At 36.1% G+C, this 21,156-nt stretch overlaps 1 protein-coding gene across 11 annotated transcripts in view; it reads right to left on the bottom strand.

The window, feature by feature from the left end:
• The window catches only part of Rapgef6 (Rap guanine nucleotide exchange factor 6), a 173,516-nt gene that overhangs the window by 64,359 nt on the left and 88,001 nt on the right, over window positions 1–21,156 (bottom strand). For all 11 annotated transcript variants that reach the window (XM_057773683.1, XM_057773689.1, XM_057773685.1 and 8 more), the window contains 8 exons: window positions 18,717–18,848; window positions 11,087–11,264; window positions 10,595–10,731; window positions 8,044–8,202; window positions 7,308–7,460; window positions 3,214–3,378; window positions 1,519–1,626; window positions 193–396 (listed from right to left, as the gene is read on the bottom strand). In XM_057773683.1, the coding sequence (XP_057629666.1) occupies window positions 193–396; window positions 1,519–1,626; window positions 3,214–3,378; window positions 7,308–7,460; window positions 8,044–8,202; window positions 10,595–10,731; window positions 11,087–11,264; window positions 18,717–18,848 (1,236 nt within the window). The remainder of the gene's footprint in view (window positions 1–192; window positions 397–1,518; window positions 1,627–3,213; window positions 3,379–7,307; window positions 7,461–8,043; window positions 8,203–10,594; window positions 10,732–11,086; window positions 11,265–18,716; window positions 18,849–21,156) is intronic.

The raw sequence follows: 21,156 nt of genomic DNA, 5'->3' as shown, positions 1-21,156 counted from the left end.
GGCTGCGGAGATGTACGTTTGGGGAGAAAAGGGTAAGCAGTGCTTGAGGAACAACACTCAATACGTCTGTCCTCTGGTACATACACATTATCTTTCTCTCTTAACTATCACCTTCTCCCAAAGATAAGAAACAAAAGTAACAGATGTACTGCTTATAAAAGTTTTTCTTTAAGTGTGGGATTATTTACTTACCTGATCACCCCGTTTCAGTCCTGCATCAGCAGCTTTGCTACCAGGGTCTACGCATTCAACAAAAACACCAAATCCCTTCTCATTGCCTCCATTAAGGCTAAAGTGCAGCGGTGACTCACGGGACGCCTTCTGTAGCACAACTTGCCTCCACTTAGCCTTTGCAGCACAGGCAATATTCAATAACCTGAGATGACCATTCATTTTCTGTGAAGTAGAAAAGATTACAATGAACATTTATGTACCTATTCTTACAGGCTTTAAAAAATTCTACATTGGTTATGATTAGAACCAAAACACACAAACTACAGAACATGTGAACAAAACCGGAAAGGGTCTTTCCACTCCAGAGCACTCAACAAAATTCCTTAACAGGGTTTTAAAAGACTTTTAGATAATGAAAGGTTATTCCTTAATGTTCAAAGTTCTTACCACACTATCTTGCATATCTCCTAGCTGAAACAGAGTGATTTCCTTTCTGAATATTGTCTAATACTCAGACACATTCAGAAAATATTTAACTCTTTTATAATTAGTCTAATATAGTCAGTAATAGTCTAATTTGAAGTTCTATTCCTATTTGAATATTCAATTATTCTCAAACAGGTAATGTAACATGTTTGTGAACATGATATGGCTCTAATAAGCCAAAGATCTTTTTTCTTCCAGGGCAGGAATCAAATTCTATCCTTGTACATAATAATAACGTTGAGTGGAAGATTTCAATAAATATTTGATTATTTGTTGGGGGTGGGAAATCCTGTAACTCAATCTTTCCTTCCAGTGTCTCTTAAATAACTACACACTGGTACTGCAAGAGCTATATGATGTTGGTGTGCCTCAACGGTCTATTAGTCAAATTCCCCAATCTCTGATCTTGTTTACTCATTTTGTACGGGGTAGATATGCTGCAGGAAAGTCTACAGGAACTGAGGGGTAAGAAAGGGACCAGAGCCGCCACTTTCTTCCTTCCGTGTCCAACTCAATTTACTCTGGGAACTATGCTCCTGAGAATTTTCTCTGTGACAGTTTCTTTTCAGGTTGTTATATTGACTACCTCATTGTAGTCCTGACATAATCTCTCATAACTGGAGACTAAATTTTTTTTATTAAGATCTAAGGTATAAAGCTGATACAATCTGTTCAAGTGCACAGTTCTAACTAGAGGATAGCTCCAAAACAGAGATGAACATAGAAGATACACCGATTTTTATTTTAGTGAGGAATTCTCATGCAAAAACAGATCTGGGAGAAGACAGAAGTTGTTCTGAGTTGCTGTTCTTGCTGAGGGAATAGAGAGACCCCTGAATTATAAAAACAAATTCTTACTGTATCTTCCAGATTTTTTTCAAATTCTTCTAGAAATCGAGTCATAGCAGGATCACCTTCAAAATCATTAAAATGATTATTTACCCATAAGAGTACAATCCGGGTCACCTGTGGAAAGGAGAAAGCACTTGGTTATGTGAAGCATTCGTTCTGTCTGGCCAGTCACTCTTGAGCTTCATTTTACACACACACAAAAAAAAACGTGTTCTAACAGAGGCACAGTTTAATTTCAATGTATGCTTCCCTTGGTTCAGAAAGAAGTCACAAACTGGGATATGCATTTTACATGTGTCTTAAACACAATCCTCTGTCTGTTGTTAAGTGAAGGCAGGCATTTCAATTAGAACACATCATTGAAAGTGTTTCTACACTTAAGAATGTACTTGACTAACATTTCTAAGAAAAACAAATCTAAAATACTTCATTAAATGTTGTCAAACTTTCAAAGTGGTAAGTTAGTTTATTTTGTCCAACAGGTTAAGTAAAAAATTAAGACATGTGAGAGAAAAGTGGTATACTTCATTTGGTTTTGAGTGGACTTCCATATGTGCAATCATGATGAACATATGCTTCTTGGCTATGCATAAATCTTCTTCAAACAAATGTTTATTCCAGTCATTTGTTCGTTTTTTAATCATGCTGCTTGTCTTTCTGCCCTTCAGTTCTAAAACTTCTTCATGTATTCTGGTTAGTAGAGCCTGACTGAATCTGATTTGCAAACCTGTATGTTCTGTTTTATGCATTTTTTCTGTTTTTTCCATTTTCATATTTGTGTGGGGCATTCATGTGCAGATCTGAAGTTGATGTTGGTAACTATCCTCCATCAGTCTTCTACCTTATTCACTGAGTCAGGAACTTTTAATCAAACCCAGAGCTTGCTGATATAGCTTTTCTTGCAAAATAGCTTACACTGGGGAGCCCTATTTTCATCTTCTGAGGCTGGAATTGTAGGCTGGCTGCCATGCCCACCTGGCATTTACATTTACATGGGGTCCAAACTCCCATCCCGAACCTTACCCAACAAAGTATTTTAGTTACTGGGCCATCTCACAAGCCCCTATTCTTGCACTTCTTGATAGTAGTTTTTGATACAGAAAAAAGGTCTTAATATTGGAAGTTCTGTTTATCTTTTTCTTTTCTTGTTTGTGCTTTGGGTGTCATAGCTGCAGAACTACAGCGAAACCCGAAGTCATTGTAATTTTAGTTCTTAAGAAATATTTTCATTTATTACTTAGTGTGTATGCTCATGATATACATGTGGGACACATGTGCCATGGTGTGTACTAAGGTGAGAAGACAACTTTGTGGAGCTGGTCCTATATGTGTCTTCTGGGGTTTCAACTCAGGTCACCAGGTTGTTATTCCTTAAAATCCACTAACCAGCTTCATGCTTTAACTATCTGCACAAACTGCATAATATTTTGGTAAATTCCTAAATACTACTATGGTTCCTGAGTTTATAGCTAGCTCCATCACAGTCTCATGTCAGTCTCTGATTTCTAGTTTGTATGCACTTTTCAAGGCATTGAGGAAATGACTAGACATGTTTACACTGACTCACAAAGTTACTCAGGTAAACTTTTTTTTTCATTAAAAAACAACAATACCCCATGTGATATATACGGTGCAAAAGTGTCTGTTAATAAAATATAAAGGCTAAAGTTAAGTCCATGCCTTTTATATTTATAAACCAACCTTATCCCTTAAGCTGTCAATCTTAAACCATTCCAAAAGCTTGATCCCAACATCCAAAGGACTTTCAAGAAATGTCCTAAAAGTTAACAGGAAATCTTCTATATATGTTGGGTCCACAATAGAATGTTCTTCTATCAAATGCATGATCAGACGTTCAGGTGTTGCCTAAAGATCCAATGAAATAAAAGATTAAGACAAAACAAAACTCAATTATCTCCCTAATTGTCTTTTAAAGCCTACCGCCGGAGAAAATGCAGTCTTCAGATCATAATTCAGAAGCAGCCAAAGCTTAGGGCTAAGAAATGGTAGGAGGATAAGCCCCTAGCAGTATTTGCGCAGCTATGCTTGTTTCCACTGGCATTTGCAGGGCCTAGGAAATTCACTGACTTCTCCCTTGTATGGGCTGTTACTATCACTTCTGCTACAATAGGGCATGTGATGACGGTTCAAGGTAAAGGAAACAGAAAGAAGTAAGTTAGCCAGGCAGTGGTAGTGCACAGCTTTAATCCCAAAACACAGGAGGCAGAGGCAGATTAATCCTGAGTTTGAGACCTGTCTGGTCTACAGAGAAAGTTCCAGGACAGCTAGGGGTACACAAAGAAATCCTGTTTTGAAAAAAACAAACAGCAACAATAACTTAAAAAAAAAAAAAAAAGAACAAAGAGAGCAAGTAATCTTTCTTCCACATTTAATCCACCTCAAATTCTCTTCTGTCCCAGGCTACAGGAATAATATACAGGTATTTACTTTTCCAGTCTTCCTGCTTACTGTGTGTGAAATGACTAAATCCCTTACTGTTTGTACATTCAGCATTTTAAAGGCGTATCTACCTCAAAATTTATATATATATATGATATCTATGTGTGTGTGTGCGCGCGTGTGTGTATATATATATATTTTTTTTTCCTAGAGTTTCTGAACCAATGTTAAAATTTATTAAGACTTTTTAAAAAAAATTATTTTTTTTTGGTGGTGTATGTGTCATGTGGAGGCTAGAGGACAACCCTGAGTATTGTTTCTTAAGCACTGTCCTTTATTTTTTTGAGACAGAGTCTCATCAGCCTTGGATGTGCCAAGTAGGCAAGGCTAGTTAACCAGTAAGCCTTATAAGCATATGCCATCATGTCTGGCTTTTCGGGAGGTGAGTAGGGTGAGGTGTGCATGTGTGAGTTATAGGTTAGAGGATGACATCTTACTTAAACAGTATTATTATTGTTGTTATTATTTATTTATTTATTTAAAAATATATAGTCTTTCACTAAACTTGGAGTTTACCAAGTGACTGGATTGGCTGGCTAGAAAACTAGAGGAACCTTTGTCTCTGCCTCCGCAATGCAAGAATTACAGGTGCTCAAAATCACACCAGGTTTTTTTTTTTAAGAATTCTGAAATAAGATCCATGTGCTTATACAGCAAACACTTTACCAACTGAGCCATCTCTCCAACCTCCTATGCTTGGTTTTATAAATGTGGGTTCTGGGGATCAAACTTAAGTTATTAGGTTTGTACTTTATCAACCTTGCCACCTTTGCAACCCTGCTTTACTACCTTTTCAAAAGTGAGTAAACAACATATTTAAAAAGAAAACAAATATTAAGTTGGATATAAAAAGCAACTGTGGGGGACAAGGGATGAAGTGCTCTGCTGCTCTTGCAGAGGTCTTGCTTGGGTTTGGTTCCTAGTACTCACAAACATCTCTAACTCCAGTTCCAGGGGATCCACTGACCTTTTATGGCCTACACATGGTGCACATACATAAAATAAAATTTAAAAAAATCTAACGGTGGCCCTGAAGTTTAAACTTCAATTTGCTGTGGCCATACAAATAATTAACTGATCACAACATCTATACAGTAAACACACATTAATACTGACAATGCTGTCACCTTAGATTTTTTTCCCCCAAGGGCACCCAGTGATAACAAGGTATATAAATCACTTCTATTGAAGGCACTCAGGAATAAGAAAGACTTTAATATAACCTACTTATGGCACAAAGGTTATAGATTATTCTTCTTTTCTTATCCTCAAAAATATTAAGTCTAAAAACCCATTATAAAACATTATAAAAATGGTTTTATTATTTAGGTCAATCATAGTCTAGGAAATTAATTTATGTGGTTCTAGGATTTACAAGCTAAGTGGCCAACCTTAAATGAAGAACATCATAGTATTTGTGTAAATCAGTAGACAAGAGTCCGTACAAAATTTCGGCTATATATTTAAACTTTTGAAAAGAGCTCATTACCATGCAGAAGTATGTAAGTTGGATACGTGGAGAAGAGGATCCCACTCTGGATACTCTCCTCTTCATTGAAAGGCAAAAGACATGTTTGGCAACAGTTATACTGGCATGGTAGAGACTGGTTAAAAACAGCGAATAGTGGGAGGGAAGAGGGGGACGTGGGCAAAGGGAAGGAATGGGAAACTGTGGTTGGTATGCAAAATGAATAAAATTTTAAAAAAGGCAAATAATTAGGAGAAGATATTAATATATATGGAAGTAAAACACTAAAAGAATCTGTAAGACAGTATTAGAACTGTATCATATAAACTCATGTTTGTATAATACAAAGTCATATATGTACATTGATAATTAACATAAATATCTCTTTTTCCAGTTCTGACTCTTGAGAGGCTGTAAATATATAATATATTTTGAATTCCCAGATACTGGCTTATACATGCTATCCTCCACTGGAAAGATCAAGAACTTTCTGGAGAAACTGGTGATTCCAGAGCAGGAGCAAAAAAAAGTTCACGAGACAGGCAGATCTCTGAGTTTGAGGCCAGCCTAGTCTACAGAGAGAGTTCCAGGACAGCCAAGGCCACAGAGAGAAACTATCTCAAAACAAACAAACAAACAAAAACAAAAAATCAAACAAACAACCAAAACCAAAAAACCAGAAACAAAAAATAGGGGTCTTTTCCAAAGACAAAATGATAAATAATGTGCATTAGCTTATGCGTTTTACTTATATGTTTTCCTTTCTTCTTTTATTTTTTGAAAGACCCCTGATGCTCTTGCCTCTACATTTTCAGTGTTGGGATGACTACAGGTGTGCAACCAAACCCAACACACACTATTCACCTTTACTATACACAAAATTTATCCTCAGAAACAGCTCCAAGAATTCCCAAGAAAAAACTGATATGACATCAGACCATATGCTAAATTGTCTATTTGCCAACTAATAACAACATACTTATTTTGTAAACAAGACTAGCTTAGAAAGAGAAACATGCATTATTTTCAACTATATTTGCTCTACTTTATATCTAGAGATTTTCAAACAGACAAGAAGGACAAAAAAATGTAGGAGAGTAAGACACAGAGAAGGGCTATAGAGATTGCTGTTTTGACTGCAATTACGCTAAAGCTTCAAATTTACTTCACTCAATCCTAATTTTATACTTCCTTTGTCTCTTCCATTTTTAATTTAAAGTAAGGTTCAGAGAAGCCACAGCTGATTTCAATGCTACCAATAGCTCTGCGTCTTCACTGTGGATTCTATGCGTCTTTGTGGCTAGTTTTTAAATTTCCTGTTCCTGTCTATCTCTAATTTTGCTTGCTTTCTTTTTGTAAACCAACAACCAACATCAAGGGCTTATACATTTAAGAAAATTTGGCCAGTATAATCTAAAGTAATATTGTAACAATTTGGATATTAAATGTCAGTAAGTAAGTATCCTTCATCATTCAAATGTGTAATAAATAACCAGCTGGAAAAGGGACAGAAGAGAGAACACACTCACTGCATTAGACGTTAACATGTTAATGATGAATTTTACATTACTAAAAAAAGTGGTTTAAAGCCTTTTTATTTTTAAAGCAAGATGAAAGACTTGAATGAAGCTTCTATAATAAGAAGTTAAAAACAAGCCTGGCAGTGGTGGTGAAAGCCTTTAATCACAGCACTTGGGAAACAGAAACAGGTGGATCTGTGAGTTCAAGGCCAGCCTGGTCTCTGAGTAAGCTCCAGGACCATCACAGCTAGAGAGAAACTACACAGAGAAAAACCAAGCAAGCAAGCAAGCAAGCAAGCAAGCAAGCAAGCAAGCAAGCAAGCAAGCAAGCAAGCAAGCATACCCACCTTGATTACAATGTGTCCTTTCCTGGTTCCACTCCGGTCTAGTTCTCGGTGCTCATGTACCATGACAATTTCTCCCTCTTCCTCGACTTTATGGGTATTTTTCTCCACATGGTTTAAAATTCTCCAATAATCCTGCTGGGCTATACAGACAAACTGTCCAAGAACAACATGTGGACAGTTAATGAACCTACAGCACATGAACACATCACTATGCACCAAGGCAGAGCACAAAGGGAAGAAATCAAACGGCATCAGTTCTTTTCTCACTCAGTTTGTTTAACCCTAAACAAAAACCAAGGCAAACAATTCACACACACACCAGACCAAAGTGGAATCGTCTAAATTCTGCTGTAAAAGGAGAAGTGAACATCCACTTCTCTTAAGACATTATGCAAAGAAAACATGAAGCAGGAATAAGTCAGAAACAAACAACTCACAAGTTCCTATTTCCTTCCTTCTTTGAAAACAGAAAAGAGTCTAAACTGGATAATAAGACTGCATGCTCAAACAAACAAACAAACAAACATTTATTTAGAACATTCTCTTAAAAATTTGTAGTTTGCTCAATTCAACAAAATTTGAGACAAATATAAAATTTACTTTCTATTGTCAACTTATAGACTACTGAATATCCTAATTCCCAACTAAAGCTGTTTTATTTCCAGGAAGAAAAAGAAAAGTAGCTTAGACATTTTCAGGCAAAGAATGAGAAAACACTGAGCAGAGGTCAGCTTACCTGACAATCATCGACTTTGGTCCTGACAACTCCATGCATGTGCTGCTTATCTAGAGTGGGAACAATTCCAAAACTGTTCCCCATGAAGAGATTTTCTATTCTCCCATCTGGATGACTAATTTCTACAGTGCCATTTAAAATGACATACCATGAGTCAAGCTACAAAGGAAAATAAAGGTGTTAGAACCTTAAAAAATAGTTATAACTTTAAACAACAATATAGCAGAATACATACATCATTTAAAAAGAAAAAAAAAGGACACCCAGCTTTATTATTCAATAATTAGTCAAGAACAACCCGTGATTTGTCTATAGGAAGCTGCACCGTTGTTGTTGCTGGTTTTTTTTTTTTTTTTTTTTTTTTGGAAACAAAGTCTCTATGTAGCCCTGGCTGTCCTGGAACTTGTTATGTAGATCAGGTTATCTTTGAACACACAAAGATCTTTTAGTCTGCCTCTCTTGTACAGGAACTAAGGGTGCACCTTGCCCAACCAGCTAATACATTTTTGCTGGTGGAACTGTAGAGTTGAAGAATATAAAAGCATATAGAAAAGAAAAACTGTTTAAAATTCTATTGTCGACACAGCTTTTACCATTTGTGCATATATAAGTAATTTTAAGCTGTTGAAATATAAATGTAAGTTGACATGTCTATGCATGTGGAGATCAGGTCACCCTCACGTGTTGTCCATCCTGGTTTATTTTTGCTTGTGTATGTGTGGGTGCAGGTACACATATGTGTTAGCATATATGAACAGACTCATTTGGAGGCCAGAAGACAACCCGGCTGTCTTTCTCCAGACACCATCTACACCTAATTCTTTTAGAAAGGGTCTCTTTCACCTGGAGCTTCTCAAGCAGGTTTGGCTGGTTGGCCAATGAGCCCAAGGGATTTTCCGGTCCTCAGTGCTAGGTTATCTCTCCAGTGCCTATCTTATCTTTAAAAACAAAAACAAACTATACTCATCTGTCTCCTCCAACTTCCTGAGGATGTATATCCTACATATTAGATGTAGGAACAAAATATATAAATAAAGCTGGAGAAGAATTGTGAGCAACTTAAAAAAAAAAGTGTGAGGTCAGTGGAACATTACTTGTCTAGCACGTTGGGTTGAATCCTCAGCACCACGAAGAATGCCTGAGAATGCTCTAATCTTTTATCCTATGGTTATGTATTCATTTGGTTAGCTTTTATTTGTTCTTAAACTGTATTTTGGCATACTCAGTTCTTTCTACTACAAATATGTAAGGAGTATCTTTTTATATAACTTGAGATTTTTACTATGTTCTAAGGAGAGACTCCAGTTAAGTAGAACAGGTTAGAGACTGTGAATACGGTAGGGCCCACATCAAGAATTTCTAAATACATTTTCAGAAATGTTAAAATAATTTACTGATAGTAAACATTGGTAATTCACTTCTCAGCACCAATCTGACAATAGTGTTTTTCCAGTCAAACTACAGCAGGGATTCTTAACCTGTGGGTTTGCAACCCTTTCACTAGAGGTTGCCTGAGGCCATCAGAAAACACAGCTATATACATTACGATTCATAACAGTAGAAAAATTGCACGTATGAAGTAGTAAGGAAAATAATTTTAGGTTTGGGGTCACTACAAATATATTAAAGGTGGCAGCATTAAGAAGACAGAGAACCACTGTACCACATCCTGGTCACATCCCTAGGATAAAGAAATCAACATCAAGCCGGGCGGTGGTGGCGCACGCCTTTAATCCCAGCACTTGGGAGACAGAGGCAGGCGGATCTCTGTGAGTTCGAGACCAGCCTGGTCTACAAGAGCTAGTACCAGGACAGGTTCCAAAACCACAGAGAAACCCTGTCTCGAAAAACCAAAAAAAAAAAAAAAAACAAAAAAACAAAAAAACACTTGACCAACATTTTCACCAACAATATCACACATACACATATATAAATCAACAACAATAACAATACACATATAAATCAACAACAATGAAGAATTCTTTAAAGAGTTTTACCATCTAATTTTATTATTTAGAAAATTGGTTCAATCTTTGACTGAATACCTATTTTGTATGAAGTCCAATGCTGAGGAACCAACAGTTTAAAAAAATGTAAAGCAAACAAAACAAAACACCCAAAACACCACACGCACAAAATAAATAAATAAATAAATAAAACAAAAACCCAAAACAACAACCCACACACAAAAAGAACCACAATAACAACATAAAACAACTTATCTCTTCAAAAATTAACTACCAACAAGTGGTGGTGGTGACACATGCCTTTAATCTCAGCACTCAGGAGGTAGAGGCAGGCAGATTTCTGTGAATTCAAGGCCAGCCTGGTCTACAGAATGAGTTTCAGGACAGCTAGGACTACACAGAGAAACCTTGCCACAAACACAAAAACAAAAAACAAAACAAAGAACCCAAAAAGATAAAACCAAACAATGACAACAACTAAACTTAAACAACAAAAACCTACCTCAAATACTCAAAATACTTTACACTCAAACTCTTAGATTTATACAAGCTTCAAAATATTAATGACTTATTTGTTGACCTACCTCTTGCCCATCTTCAAGAATTACAGCTCCAGCCTGCTCTACTACTTCAAAAATCATGACAGAGCAGAGCTCTCTCCTCACAGACATGGTCATGTTTGCAAAGGCAGGAAGCTGGTGCATGAACTCAAGTAACTGTTCTATAAGAAAACAAATTCTAGTATAAAGATCAAGGCTAATACTTTAACATACAACAAATTCTACAAATCAATATTCTATTTGTTAATCAACTTAGGAATTTATACTGCTAAAGTAAGAAAAACAAGATACATCACAACCATTCATAAAAACTTAACAACCAAACCAAATAGTGGCTGGAGAGGCAGGAACACTGCTGTCCTTCCAGGGAACCTGTGTTTGATTCCCAGAACGCAAACAGTGGCTCACAATCGTCTGTAAAATTCAGTTTGTTTATTTTTATGTTTTCTTTTTTTTTAAACACTCAGGGTTTTCCGTGTAATCCTGGCTGGCCTTGAACACAGATATATTTCTTACCAACATCATCATCAGTTTTGTCTGCAGGTTCCTTTTCAAGACACTCTCGAACAAGATCTCGACCCTGCAGTGGATCTGTTCCATCAATTTCCTCTTCCTCATCTTCTTCATCCTCAGAATCAACTGGTCCTTCTGGAAGACGTGTTAAGTCTACATCTCCTACTTCACTTTCTGTAGCCTATAGAAAGAAATTTCAGTGAATAATTTCATGCTAAAAATATTATACATCACACCGTGAATTGACCAAAATGGTCTTAAATGCGAAATTAAGGAACTAGGTAACAATGGAAAAGATACTTATTTACAAAACATTGCTCTACCTAAAATGCAGGCCTATCTTTCTTCTGTGTTATCTACATAATAAGTCAGATCCAGTTAAGTATAAGACACAAACATTATTAAATATATTAGTAGCTGTTTTCCAATAAGCAACTGTTTTTCTTAAAGCAAAGCTTTCTAAAATAGTAGGTACGAGAGAGATAAACCTATTAACACATGCTGCTTCATGTGAAAAATGTTATTCTTTTCACAAAGTCTAGTAGGCCAGGCAATCAGGGAGATTAAGAGCAGGAGTCTGAAAAGAGGCACAGTAGTACTAAAAAGTACTAACATTGCCATAAAAAAACAAATAAATGCCACCACTTTTAATACATTACCTGGTCTTAAAAAATTTGTAAAGAACAAAATTATTCAGTTATTTGTAAAATCAACCTAACAAGCACAACTTTGGAAACAACAATGTTCTATACCTTAGGAACTACCAGATTTTAAAAACTTTCATTTATAGAAAATGAAGATGCCTTTTCAAAAGTAAAAACTGATTAGGTAATACTTTTGATTATTAAAGCAGTTACAGAAAACAATGAGTTGAGCACAAGAATTCTATAATAATAAGTATAAGCATTCACAAATGAGTACTAGTGAAGATTATGACAGGTTCATCTAAGATTTTACATTCTTTCTGTCCTCTTTAGTAGTCATTTATTCTCTGTATTAACCTCCTCTCTGAGCCCAAAGATTCCAGGAACTTGACAACAGAAGAAGGGACTGAAGGAATGCACAGCCAGAGAATGGGAGGAATGCTCTGATATACTTACTCTGTATATAACACACTGCACTCATGAACTCACCTCACCTATACAAGATCAAGACAGTTAAAATATCCAATACAACATGGTATGCTTACACAGAAAAGTACGTTGAAATGAAATTAAAAGTCAGTATAAGGGGAAAAAAAATCCAACAGGGAGATAAATGCTCCTGAGGTCCCACCATAGCTGAAGAGCTATAAGGAGGAGTGGAAGTCACTCTACTATGAGGGGCCGCCACTGGCAGGGTTCCTTGTGCCGCAGTAGACAATCTCACAACCTTGTACACATGGCCAGCAATAACAAGGCTCAGGCTCAGGACGTGTGTATGTGTGTATGTCCCCACACAGATTTTTCCCCCCAAAGAGGAAAAGAAACAAATTGCGGGAAAAAGTCAGTGAGAGGTAGGAGGAGGGGTTGTGGGACAGTTTAAGTTTAAGATGAATTGTGACCGTCAATGGAAGTACCAAAGTTTAAAAAATATGAACAAAGTTAAAAGTGAATTGGAAAAGAAGAGTCACGAAAATGGGAAGGAGAATTCTGAGTAAGAGAAGCAGAAGCAGAACCAGAAAGAGCAAAGAAGCAACAGAAATGTAGCATGACAGCGAGAGAAAGAGCACCACCAACAGTATGACAGAGAAAGATGATCAGGGTAGACAGGAAAGGGAACCAAGCCTGTCTTCAAGTTTAGCTTCCCTGCTGTCAGAAATGTTTCCACTTTGTCTGTGTGTCAGCACATTATTATTCTGGCCTTTGTTAATTCAAGTTAGGGCTCTGGTAACAATTCAGTCTTGTTTTATGCACAATTTATACTGTCTTTGGATTCCTACATACTTTTAAGTGGTTAACAATCCAGATTAAATACTCAACTTGAGACCCTTTAGGACTAGAAAAGCTGGCTTTAACAGCCTGCTGCTACAGTCTGGGCCCAATTACCCTCCCCTCCCTTTTTTTTTTTGAGACAGGGTTTCATGTTCCCAGATGGGCCTTGAACTCAAACTTGTTGCCAAGAATGCCCTTAAACCTCTGATCTTCTGGTTGCCACCTGGGATTATAGACATGTGCTATTATGAAGTTCTGAGATTGAACCCAACATGTTAGGTAAGCACTCTGACTGAGCTACATCCCCAGATCTCTCTCCCTTTTTCACAGTACTAAGTGTGAAATACAGGGCCACCTAAGGCTTCTCTAGCCAAGGCATACTCCTAGATCCTAAATGTGTTTTTATTCCCTTATTTTAATTATATGTGCATGAGTGTTTTGGCTGCATGTATTTTAAGTGAACTGCATGCATGTCTGGTGTCCACAGAGGCCAGAAGAATGCACTGGATTCCTTGATGGTTGTGAACTGCTATATGGGAGCTGGAGCTGGGAGCCAAACCTATAAGCACAAGCACTCTTAACTATACTATGGAGCCATCTCTCAAACACCCCAAAAAAATTTTTTTCCTTTTCCTTTTTTTTTTTTTTTTTTGAGACAGGTTTTCTCTGTATGACCTGTCTGTCCTGGAAGTGACTTTATAAACCAGGATGGCCGCAATCTCACCTAAAACTTGTCACTAGAAAAGAATCTTAACTTCAAGATGATGGTATTGGGAAGTGGGGTTGGGCAGCCATAAATTCATAGTTATTAGAATCATCATGAATGGGTAGCACCTAACAAAAGGCCAGAAGGAGTTCATACAACTTTTCCTCCACAAGAAGAAATAGCTAGGTGGTGTCATCTACAGATCAGAAAGAGGTCTTTTGCAGGATACCAAATCTGTCAGCACCTTAATCTGGAATTTCAGCTTCCAAAGCCACGAGAAGTGAATTTCTACTGTTTGTGACTTACCCGGTGCACTGCATTTCATTACACTAGCTGGAGTAGACGATACTTCTCCAAGAGAAGAAATCCTATTCTGTGACTGCCATGCACGTGTAAAGCAAAAATGAGGACTCTTAATAAGGAAGCATAAACTATAAAAAGAACAGATGAAAAAATCTAACTGGATATGGTAGCTCAGGCCCACAGCCCTAACACAGAATTCATGAGTTCTAAACCAGTACAGGGTAAGACGGGGTGGGGGCGTGGGTGGGGGATGACATGATAAAAACAGTAAAGAAAGTTCAAACAAAAGACTGGCAATGGGTTACAAAAATAAACAGAATTATGGAAACTAGAATGATAATATCAAGAGACGGTAGAGGGATGTGGAAACATCTTTGTACAACAGTTAGCAAATCTGCAGATCCTTTAAATGGATTAAGCATAGGGGAAGACATAGTAGGAACCTAGCAGGACAAGCATAAAACTTTTGATTTTCCTTCCTTGTCACATGTATTATTTGTATTTATCATTTGGTGAGTACAAGTTGATTTTGTGATGAGGTAGCAGTTACGAAATAAACCACCAGAGAATATCCTTTTCCTGTTTGCAGCTTGATAACCATGAAGCTACAGCAAGAGGTGCCATAGATTTTAATGAAAATGTTATACAAACTTATGAAAACCACACTTTCAAATTGAGGTTTAAGTATTAAGCCAGAACTTCATACTTTCAGTAATTTTCCTTTCAGTGTTATCAAGTCCAGGTTTCATTTAACCTTTCTGAGGGAACATTCAGCTAAAAGGTATATTCATAGATTTAACAAGTATTCCTCTAAAGGTAGTCTTGAGTCTAGTACTAACATTTAACCTTTCTTAACCTGTTTTGTTCCCTACGCTATATTAGAGACAGACATGCAAACATCTGATGTATTTCTTATCCTATATATACATAGTTTCTTATTAAAATTGCAGGTCTAGAAATTTTACATTTTTTTGAGGTCTACTTTATCATTCTATTTTAATTCTGTTCTAGTTTCTTTTTTCCTTTACTATATATTCCTTTAATTGCTGTGGGAGAATGTTCTTGTACACTGTAAAGATTTGTCACTTGTATTAGTTTAATAAAACACTGATTGGCGAGTAGCCAGGCAGGAAGTATAGGAGGGGTGACTAGACTAAGAGAATTCTGGGAAGAGGAAAGGTAGACTGTCAGTCACCAGCCAGGTGCAGAGGAAGCAAGATGAAAATGCCTAACTGAGAAAAGGTACCAAGCAATGTGGCTAAACACAGACAAGAATTATGGGTTAATTTAAGTTATAAGAGCTAGTTAGTAATAATCCTGAGCTAATAGGCCAAACAGTTCATAATTAATATAAGCTTCTGTGTGTTTCTTTGGGATTAAATGGCTATAGGACTGGGCAGGACAGAAACTTCTGTCTACATATAATCATTTACCATATATCTTAAAATTATCATTTAAGTTTTTTCAAAACAAAAAAATATAAGAATTCTCTTCCAGTTTTATCTTTGTTGTCTTGTTTTGCTTTGTTTTATGGTGTGTGATGGACAGTTTAGTTGTCAACTTGATATAATCTAGACTTATCTGGGAAAGGAGTCTCAAGGAGGGACTGTCTAGATCAGACTGGCCTGTGGAGATATCTATGGAGGACTACCTTAAATCTGCTGAGGTGAGAAGATCACCAGGGAGATATGACTGTGTAAGAATAGAGAAAGGAAGCTGAGAAAGCATGCACCCATTAATTCATTGCTCTTTGCTCCTGGCTATAGATAAAATTTGACTAGCTGCTTTCCTGGACTTCTGAGCGATACCCTTTCCTGTAAGTTGCTTTAGTCAAGATAAGATATTTCTATTTCTGGACAATTGCCTTAAAAGTTAGCTGAGAATTTCTACCTAACTGGCCACTTTTAAAAGATTCTTCTTACACTATAGCATTCTGGGTTTAATATTATCACAATTTTCTTCTTTAGATTTTTGAGTCCTGTTTTGTTTCCAGAATTTTCATTATGTTTTCACTTGTTCACTCTCTAAATTCACTAAAACTCAACCTTTGTCTTACTGGGTAATTTATAAAGCACACTCCCATTTTTATTTGTATAGATTCTATTTAATACAAAATTTTGGAAATGCAAAACAATAAGGGTAGAACAGACTGGTTTTCACAGGGATAAGGAGAGGAACTAACTACAAACAAGCCTAAAATGCTTTCAGACCCTATGCCAATTTCCCATATTAAAGACGGTAAACTTTGTTATATGTAAACAATGCATTAATGGCCACAAACCATGCACACATGAATAATGATACAGGAAGCAGAACTGAACTCAGTAACTAAGGAAGAAAAAAATTAATGTTCGCATTTCTGGATTATGAAGTATGTTCTTCATATTTATCATGCTAGATAAATGGTAAGACATTTACTGATACTCTAATTGTAAAAAAAATAGTAAAAAGGTCATACAAACTGCAGACTGTTATTAATGGAGAAAGATGCATGGAAGACTGCAGGGTAGTCAAATAGAGTGACATCAACTTGCAATACAAGACTCCCATCTAACACTAGTAGGTGGGAAACCTGAAGAAGCTACTATCAGAGCAGTATCTTAGACCCCCTTCCAGCATTTTTGGAGAAATACCAGCTGCACATACAGTCCAACCTCCAGTACACAGCAAAGCACTGACTTGAATAAAAATACGTTCACTACCCTTTCATTCTTTCTGTTACAACTATTTAGGGCTTTGCTTCTTGCCTCAAAAGGGCAATCATTTCTATCTTAGAAGTGGAATACCCCAGCAGGATCAGGTACCTATAGTTTGAAAGTGTCACAACTTGCTTACTATTTGTCTTAGCAAGGCATAAATTCCTGATTATTTTGAGAGACACCTACAGTCACCAACACTCCATTTGATGGTTTTAAAGTCAATTTTCCTCAGGATTCCTCTATGAAACAACACAGAAACAGTAAAACCACAGCTCTAACTTGATTTTTAGATACAGCAACACCTTCAGTTCTTCTTTTTGGGGGTGGGGTTGGGGTTTGAGACATGATTTCTCTGTGTAACAGCCCTAGCTATCCTGGAACAAGCTCTGCAGACCAGGCCTTGAACTCACTTACAGTTCTACAATGTACTTCCTTTCAAGAAGTAAAATGCACTAACTCTAACAATTGCTAAAGGAGTAAGTAGCTTAAGAGTTACTGTATTATTTAGATTTTCTTTGTTAGATTCCTTATAGTATTTTTATAGAATAGAAAGAGTAAATTCCTGTTTTATATATACTATAAAAAGGCAAATAGTAAGTCAGAGATGGTCATAGTATCCTGTTGTCAAGAAAGTTGTATGTTGGCCTAAGCTTTTTTTTTTTCAATTTTGCATCTGCCTACAAATTCCCCTTCATAGATAGAAACTATTTCTTTAAAATATCTGAATCTGGGAAACTCAGTGGAAACTAAATGAGAATATTTTCTTCAGAAAAAAATGATTATAATTTTGTTTTTTACTACATGGTAGCAAATATATATGGCTACCGGGGCACTGAAGTATGACCAGCAATAACTGAGAAACACAAAATGTATCTGAATTCTTTTTTTTTTTTGTATCTGAATTCTTGACTAAACCAACTATCAATATCAAATCTCTAGTTATTTAATATCACTGGGTTTCAGGTTGTAAGGCCTTTCACCCAGAAAACTGCCCTAGACATCTGACACTAAAGACAGCATAAGAGATCACCATGAGGACTTAACAAATCAGCATTGGCCCAAACAACCCATTAGGATTGTTCAAGGATTCTCAGTCTGTAATCCTTTCCAGAACCCTCTTTTTATTACAAGGGTCACTGAAAAACAAAATCTCATTTAGTTTGGATTTTTTTTTCCTATTCAGATTAAAAATGGAGAAGTCCATAATTACATTCCTTATTTAACTTTCTATTTCATTCATGTTACACAGGATAGAAGTTTGACAATGCAAAATCAACCTTTACTTTTCTTCAAAAATTTTACTTCTACGATTATAATAAAAATCAGTCCTTTTTACAAGAATAAGCTGTTGTTTCAAAAGTCTTCTTTAATCCTAGGCACGATGCTTGTAATCTCAACTTTCAGGAGGATGAAGCAAGAAGACTGAAATGTTCAGGTCAGTCTGGATTACAGGGTAATATTCTGTTTCACAAAAACACACAACCTTCTCCTGTCTATATCATATGCATTCTATATTATATGGATTCAACTGGATAAAAGAAAAGACAAGGAAATCCCAGTCATATACTGTTGGATTATACTAATCCTCTCAAAAGACAGATTGACGGATTGCTTCGTTATCAGGCTGATGAATATGAGACAGCATATAAAGCATACTTTGCTGAAAACCTTTAACTTAATTATCACACTTGAACTAAAAAAATACATGATCATCTAGAGCAGTGGATCTCAACCTTCCTAATGCTGCGACCCTTTAATATAAGTTACTCATGTTGTGGTGACTCTCAACCATAAATTTTTTCATTGCTACTTCATAACTGTAATTTTGCTACTGTTATGAACTGTAACGTAAGTATCTGTGTTTTCTGATGGTGACTTGGTAAAAGGGTCATCTGAACCACCAAAAGGGCCACAATCCACAGGTTAAAAACCACTGATCTAGAGGATAAGCAGAGAGTATCTTGCAGAATAAAAAAAAGTCCGTATGCACAGTACCCAGCCTAAGATATTACCTGGTAGATATCGGATAAACTGCTGCTCCCAGAGTCACTGGCAATGCTACAGCCAGACTGACTAGAAGACACATGAGTCACCTGTGGATGAGGGTTGTCTGTGAGGTGCATCTTGGTAAGATCAGCTGGAAGCTGAAGGAAAAAGGAACTTGAGTTATTCTGAATGCCAGGCTTTACCTATTAGAGAGTTCTTGACATAATGGAACTTTACAGCACAGCTTTATGTACACTGTTCAGAACCCAAGAATAGAAATCCTTCTAAACCAAAGCCTTTCATTCGTAGTAAATTTTTTCGAAGTAGTAAGAACCAAGCACATGTTCTAAAACTGTTAAGACAATTTTAACAGCGGCAAGCCCACTGAACAGTTTTCCAAAGAGATCACCATTATTAACTATACTTTGGGAGATATTCAACCCCTTTGTTCACCAAAATAAAAGTATCAGCTTCAGGCTAGAAAGACAGTACAGTGGTTAAAAGGACTTCTAGTGGGCTTGAGTTTGATTCCCACCACACGGGAGTTTACAACTGGTAACTCCAGTCCCTGGAGATTTGAAGTTTTCTAGCCTACACGAACACTACACTATATGGCAAACACTCAAACAAATAAAATAAAAAGTTTAACAACAAAAACCAAACAGTTTCCAATGTCAAGAATAGAAAGCACATACAACACACAGACACAGACACAGACACAGACACACACACACACACACACACACAGACACATACTGAAAACATGCCTGAATAGAATTAATAGTAATGGCTGAGATTATAGAAGAACACCTACAGGCAGTAAGAGTTAAGTTCACAAAATGACTGTATACACATTTAAAAATTTTCATAACCTTTGTTCTTAACATTATAATGTAGTTGGCTCCTGAAAAAATTTTTTTGGTTTTCAAAATAATTCAATGAATGCCTGTGTTAAGTGCAGAGACAAAAGAAGAATGACATCGGCCAGCAAGACGGCTCAGTGGGTAAAGGTGCTTGTCTCTTCAAGCATGAGAGCCTGAGATGGCTCCCTGGTCTCACAGAGTAGAGAGAACTCATTTCTGTAAGTTGTTCTCTCATCTTCACATGCTTGTCATGGCATGTCTATGTGCACACACAAATAAACAAAATATAATTAAAAAATAAAAATAAGAAATGACTCAACTACTTGATCTTTAATATCTGACTACTGTTATCAAGGATGCAAACTGCACAGTGTATTTTATACCAAGAAATAAAACACATTATCTCATAAGCAATGCTATGGAAGAAATAATTCACTATGTTCCAAAGCAGTCAATATTTTAAGTGAGAGATAAGATCATTTACTATTCTGCTATATAATTTCTCTTCAATTTGCTTTTCATGACCATTAAGTAAACCTAAGATTTGAAATAAGTTTCCTTCTTGTGCACATTCAATGTATTTTACACCTACTTTAAAGGAAAAAATGATCAAGTCTGAGTTCCCCTATCTAAAGAATGCAGATAAAGAAATTGCACAGACCAATTATACCATGAATTACTGCTGATGGGTTAAGTAATTCAGAAAAATGACATTACTGGGATAAAGAAAAATCACACACAGCACAGTATCAAAATGTGCAAGGAAAAACAAACCAGAAACAGAAAGGACAAATATTGTATGATTGTCAAGTATCTAAATTCTATGTGGCAACAAAATGTTAAAACTCACAGAAGCAAAGAATAAAAAGGTGATTACTGGAGGCTGGGAGTATAGGAACTGTACAAAGTTTCAGTTAGACAAGAATACGAAATTTAGTCACAGATTACACAGCACAAGTAAAAATCATTGTAAAAATATAACATAGATATTCAAAATCTAAGAGTAGATTTTAAATGTTCTCAGCAAGTATTTAAATGATAGGTAGGCTAACTGGCCCTGATTTGATCATTTCACAGTATATACACTTATCAACACATTATCACAAACACAATTATTTTCAACTTAAAGAAATCTAAAAAATCTAATGTGAAAATAACAACAGAAGATGAAGTTACACTTATGCTGTGAAATATTAGTACAGCTCTCTCTACAACAAAAATGTAAAGATGTGAACATATTCAAGAAATGTCACCTATAGTATATATATACATATAGATGTATATATATACACACACACAGAGAAACTATAGAATATGCATTCTTTAAGGCAGACATAAAATATTTATAAGAGTAAAACATAGCTGAATAAAACTTATTAAAATCATACAGAGAATATTTGGCAATTATGCACAAAAGTAGAAATAATCAAGTAATGAACAATAATAAAATAACCTCTCAACAATTCACAGACCAATAATACCACATCAGAAACAAGAAAATATCTGAACGAAATAAATACAACATATCAGGATGATATTAAAGTAATTTTTAGATGAGTGTAGTGGCACACACCCGTTATCCTAGCACTGAAGAGTTGGAGAC

Source organism: Chionomys nivalis, chromosome 7, assembly GCF_950005125.1.
Source record: "Chionomys nivalis chromosome 7, mChiNiv1.1, whole genome shotgun sequence".
Classification (NCBI taxonomy): Eukaryota; Metazoa; Chordata; class Mammalia; order Rodentia; family Cricetidae; genus Chionomys; species Chionomys nivalis.
The sequence above is the reverse complement of the archived record's forward strand: the minus strand, read 5'-3'. Positions and strand labels throughout refer to the sequence as shown.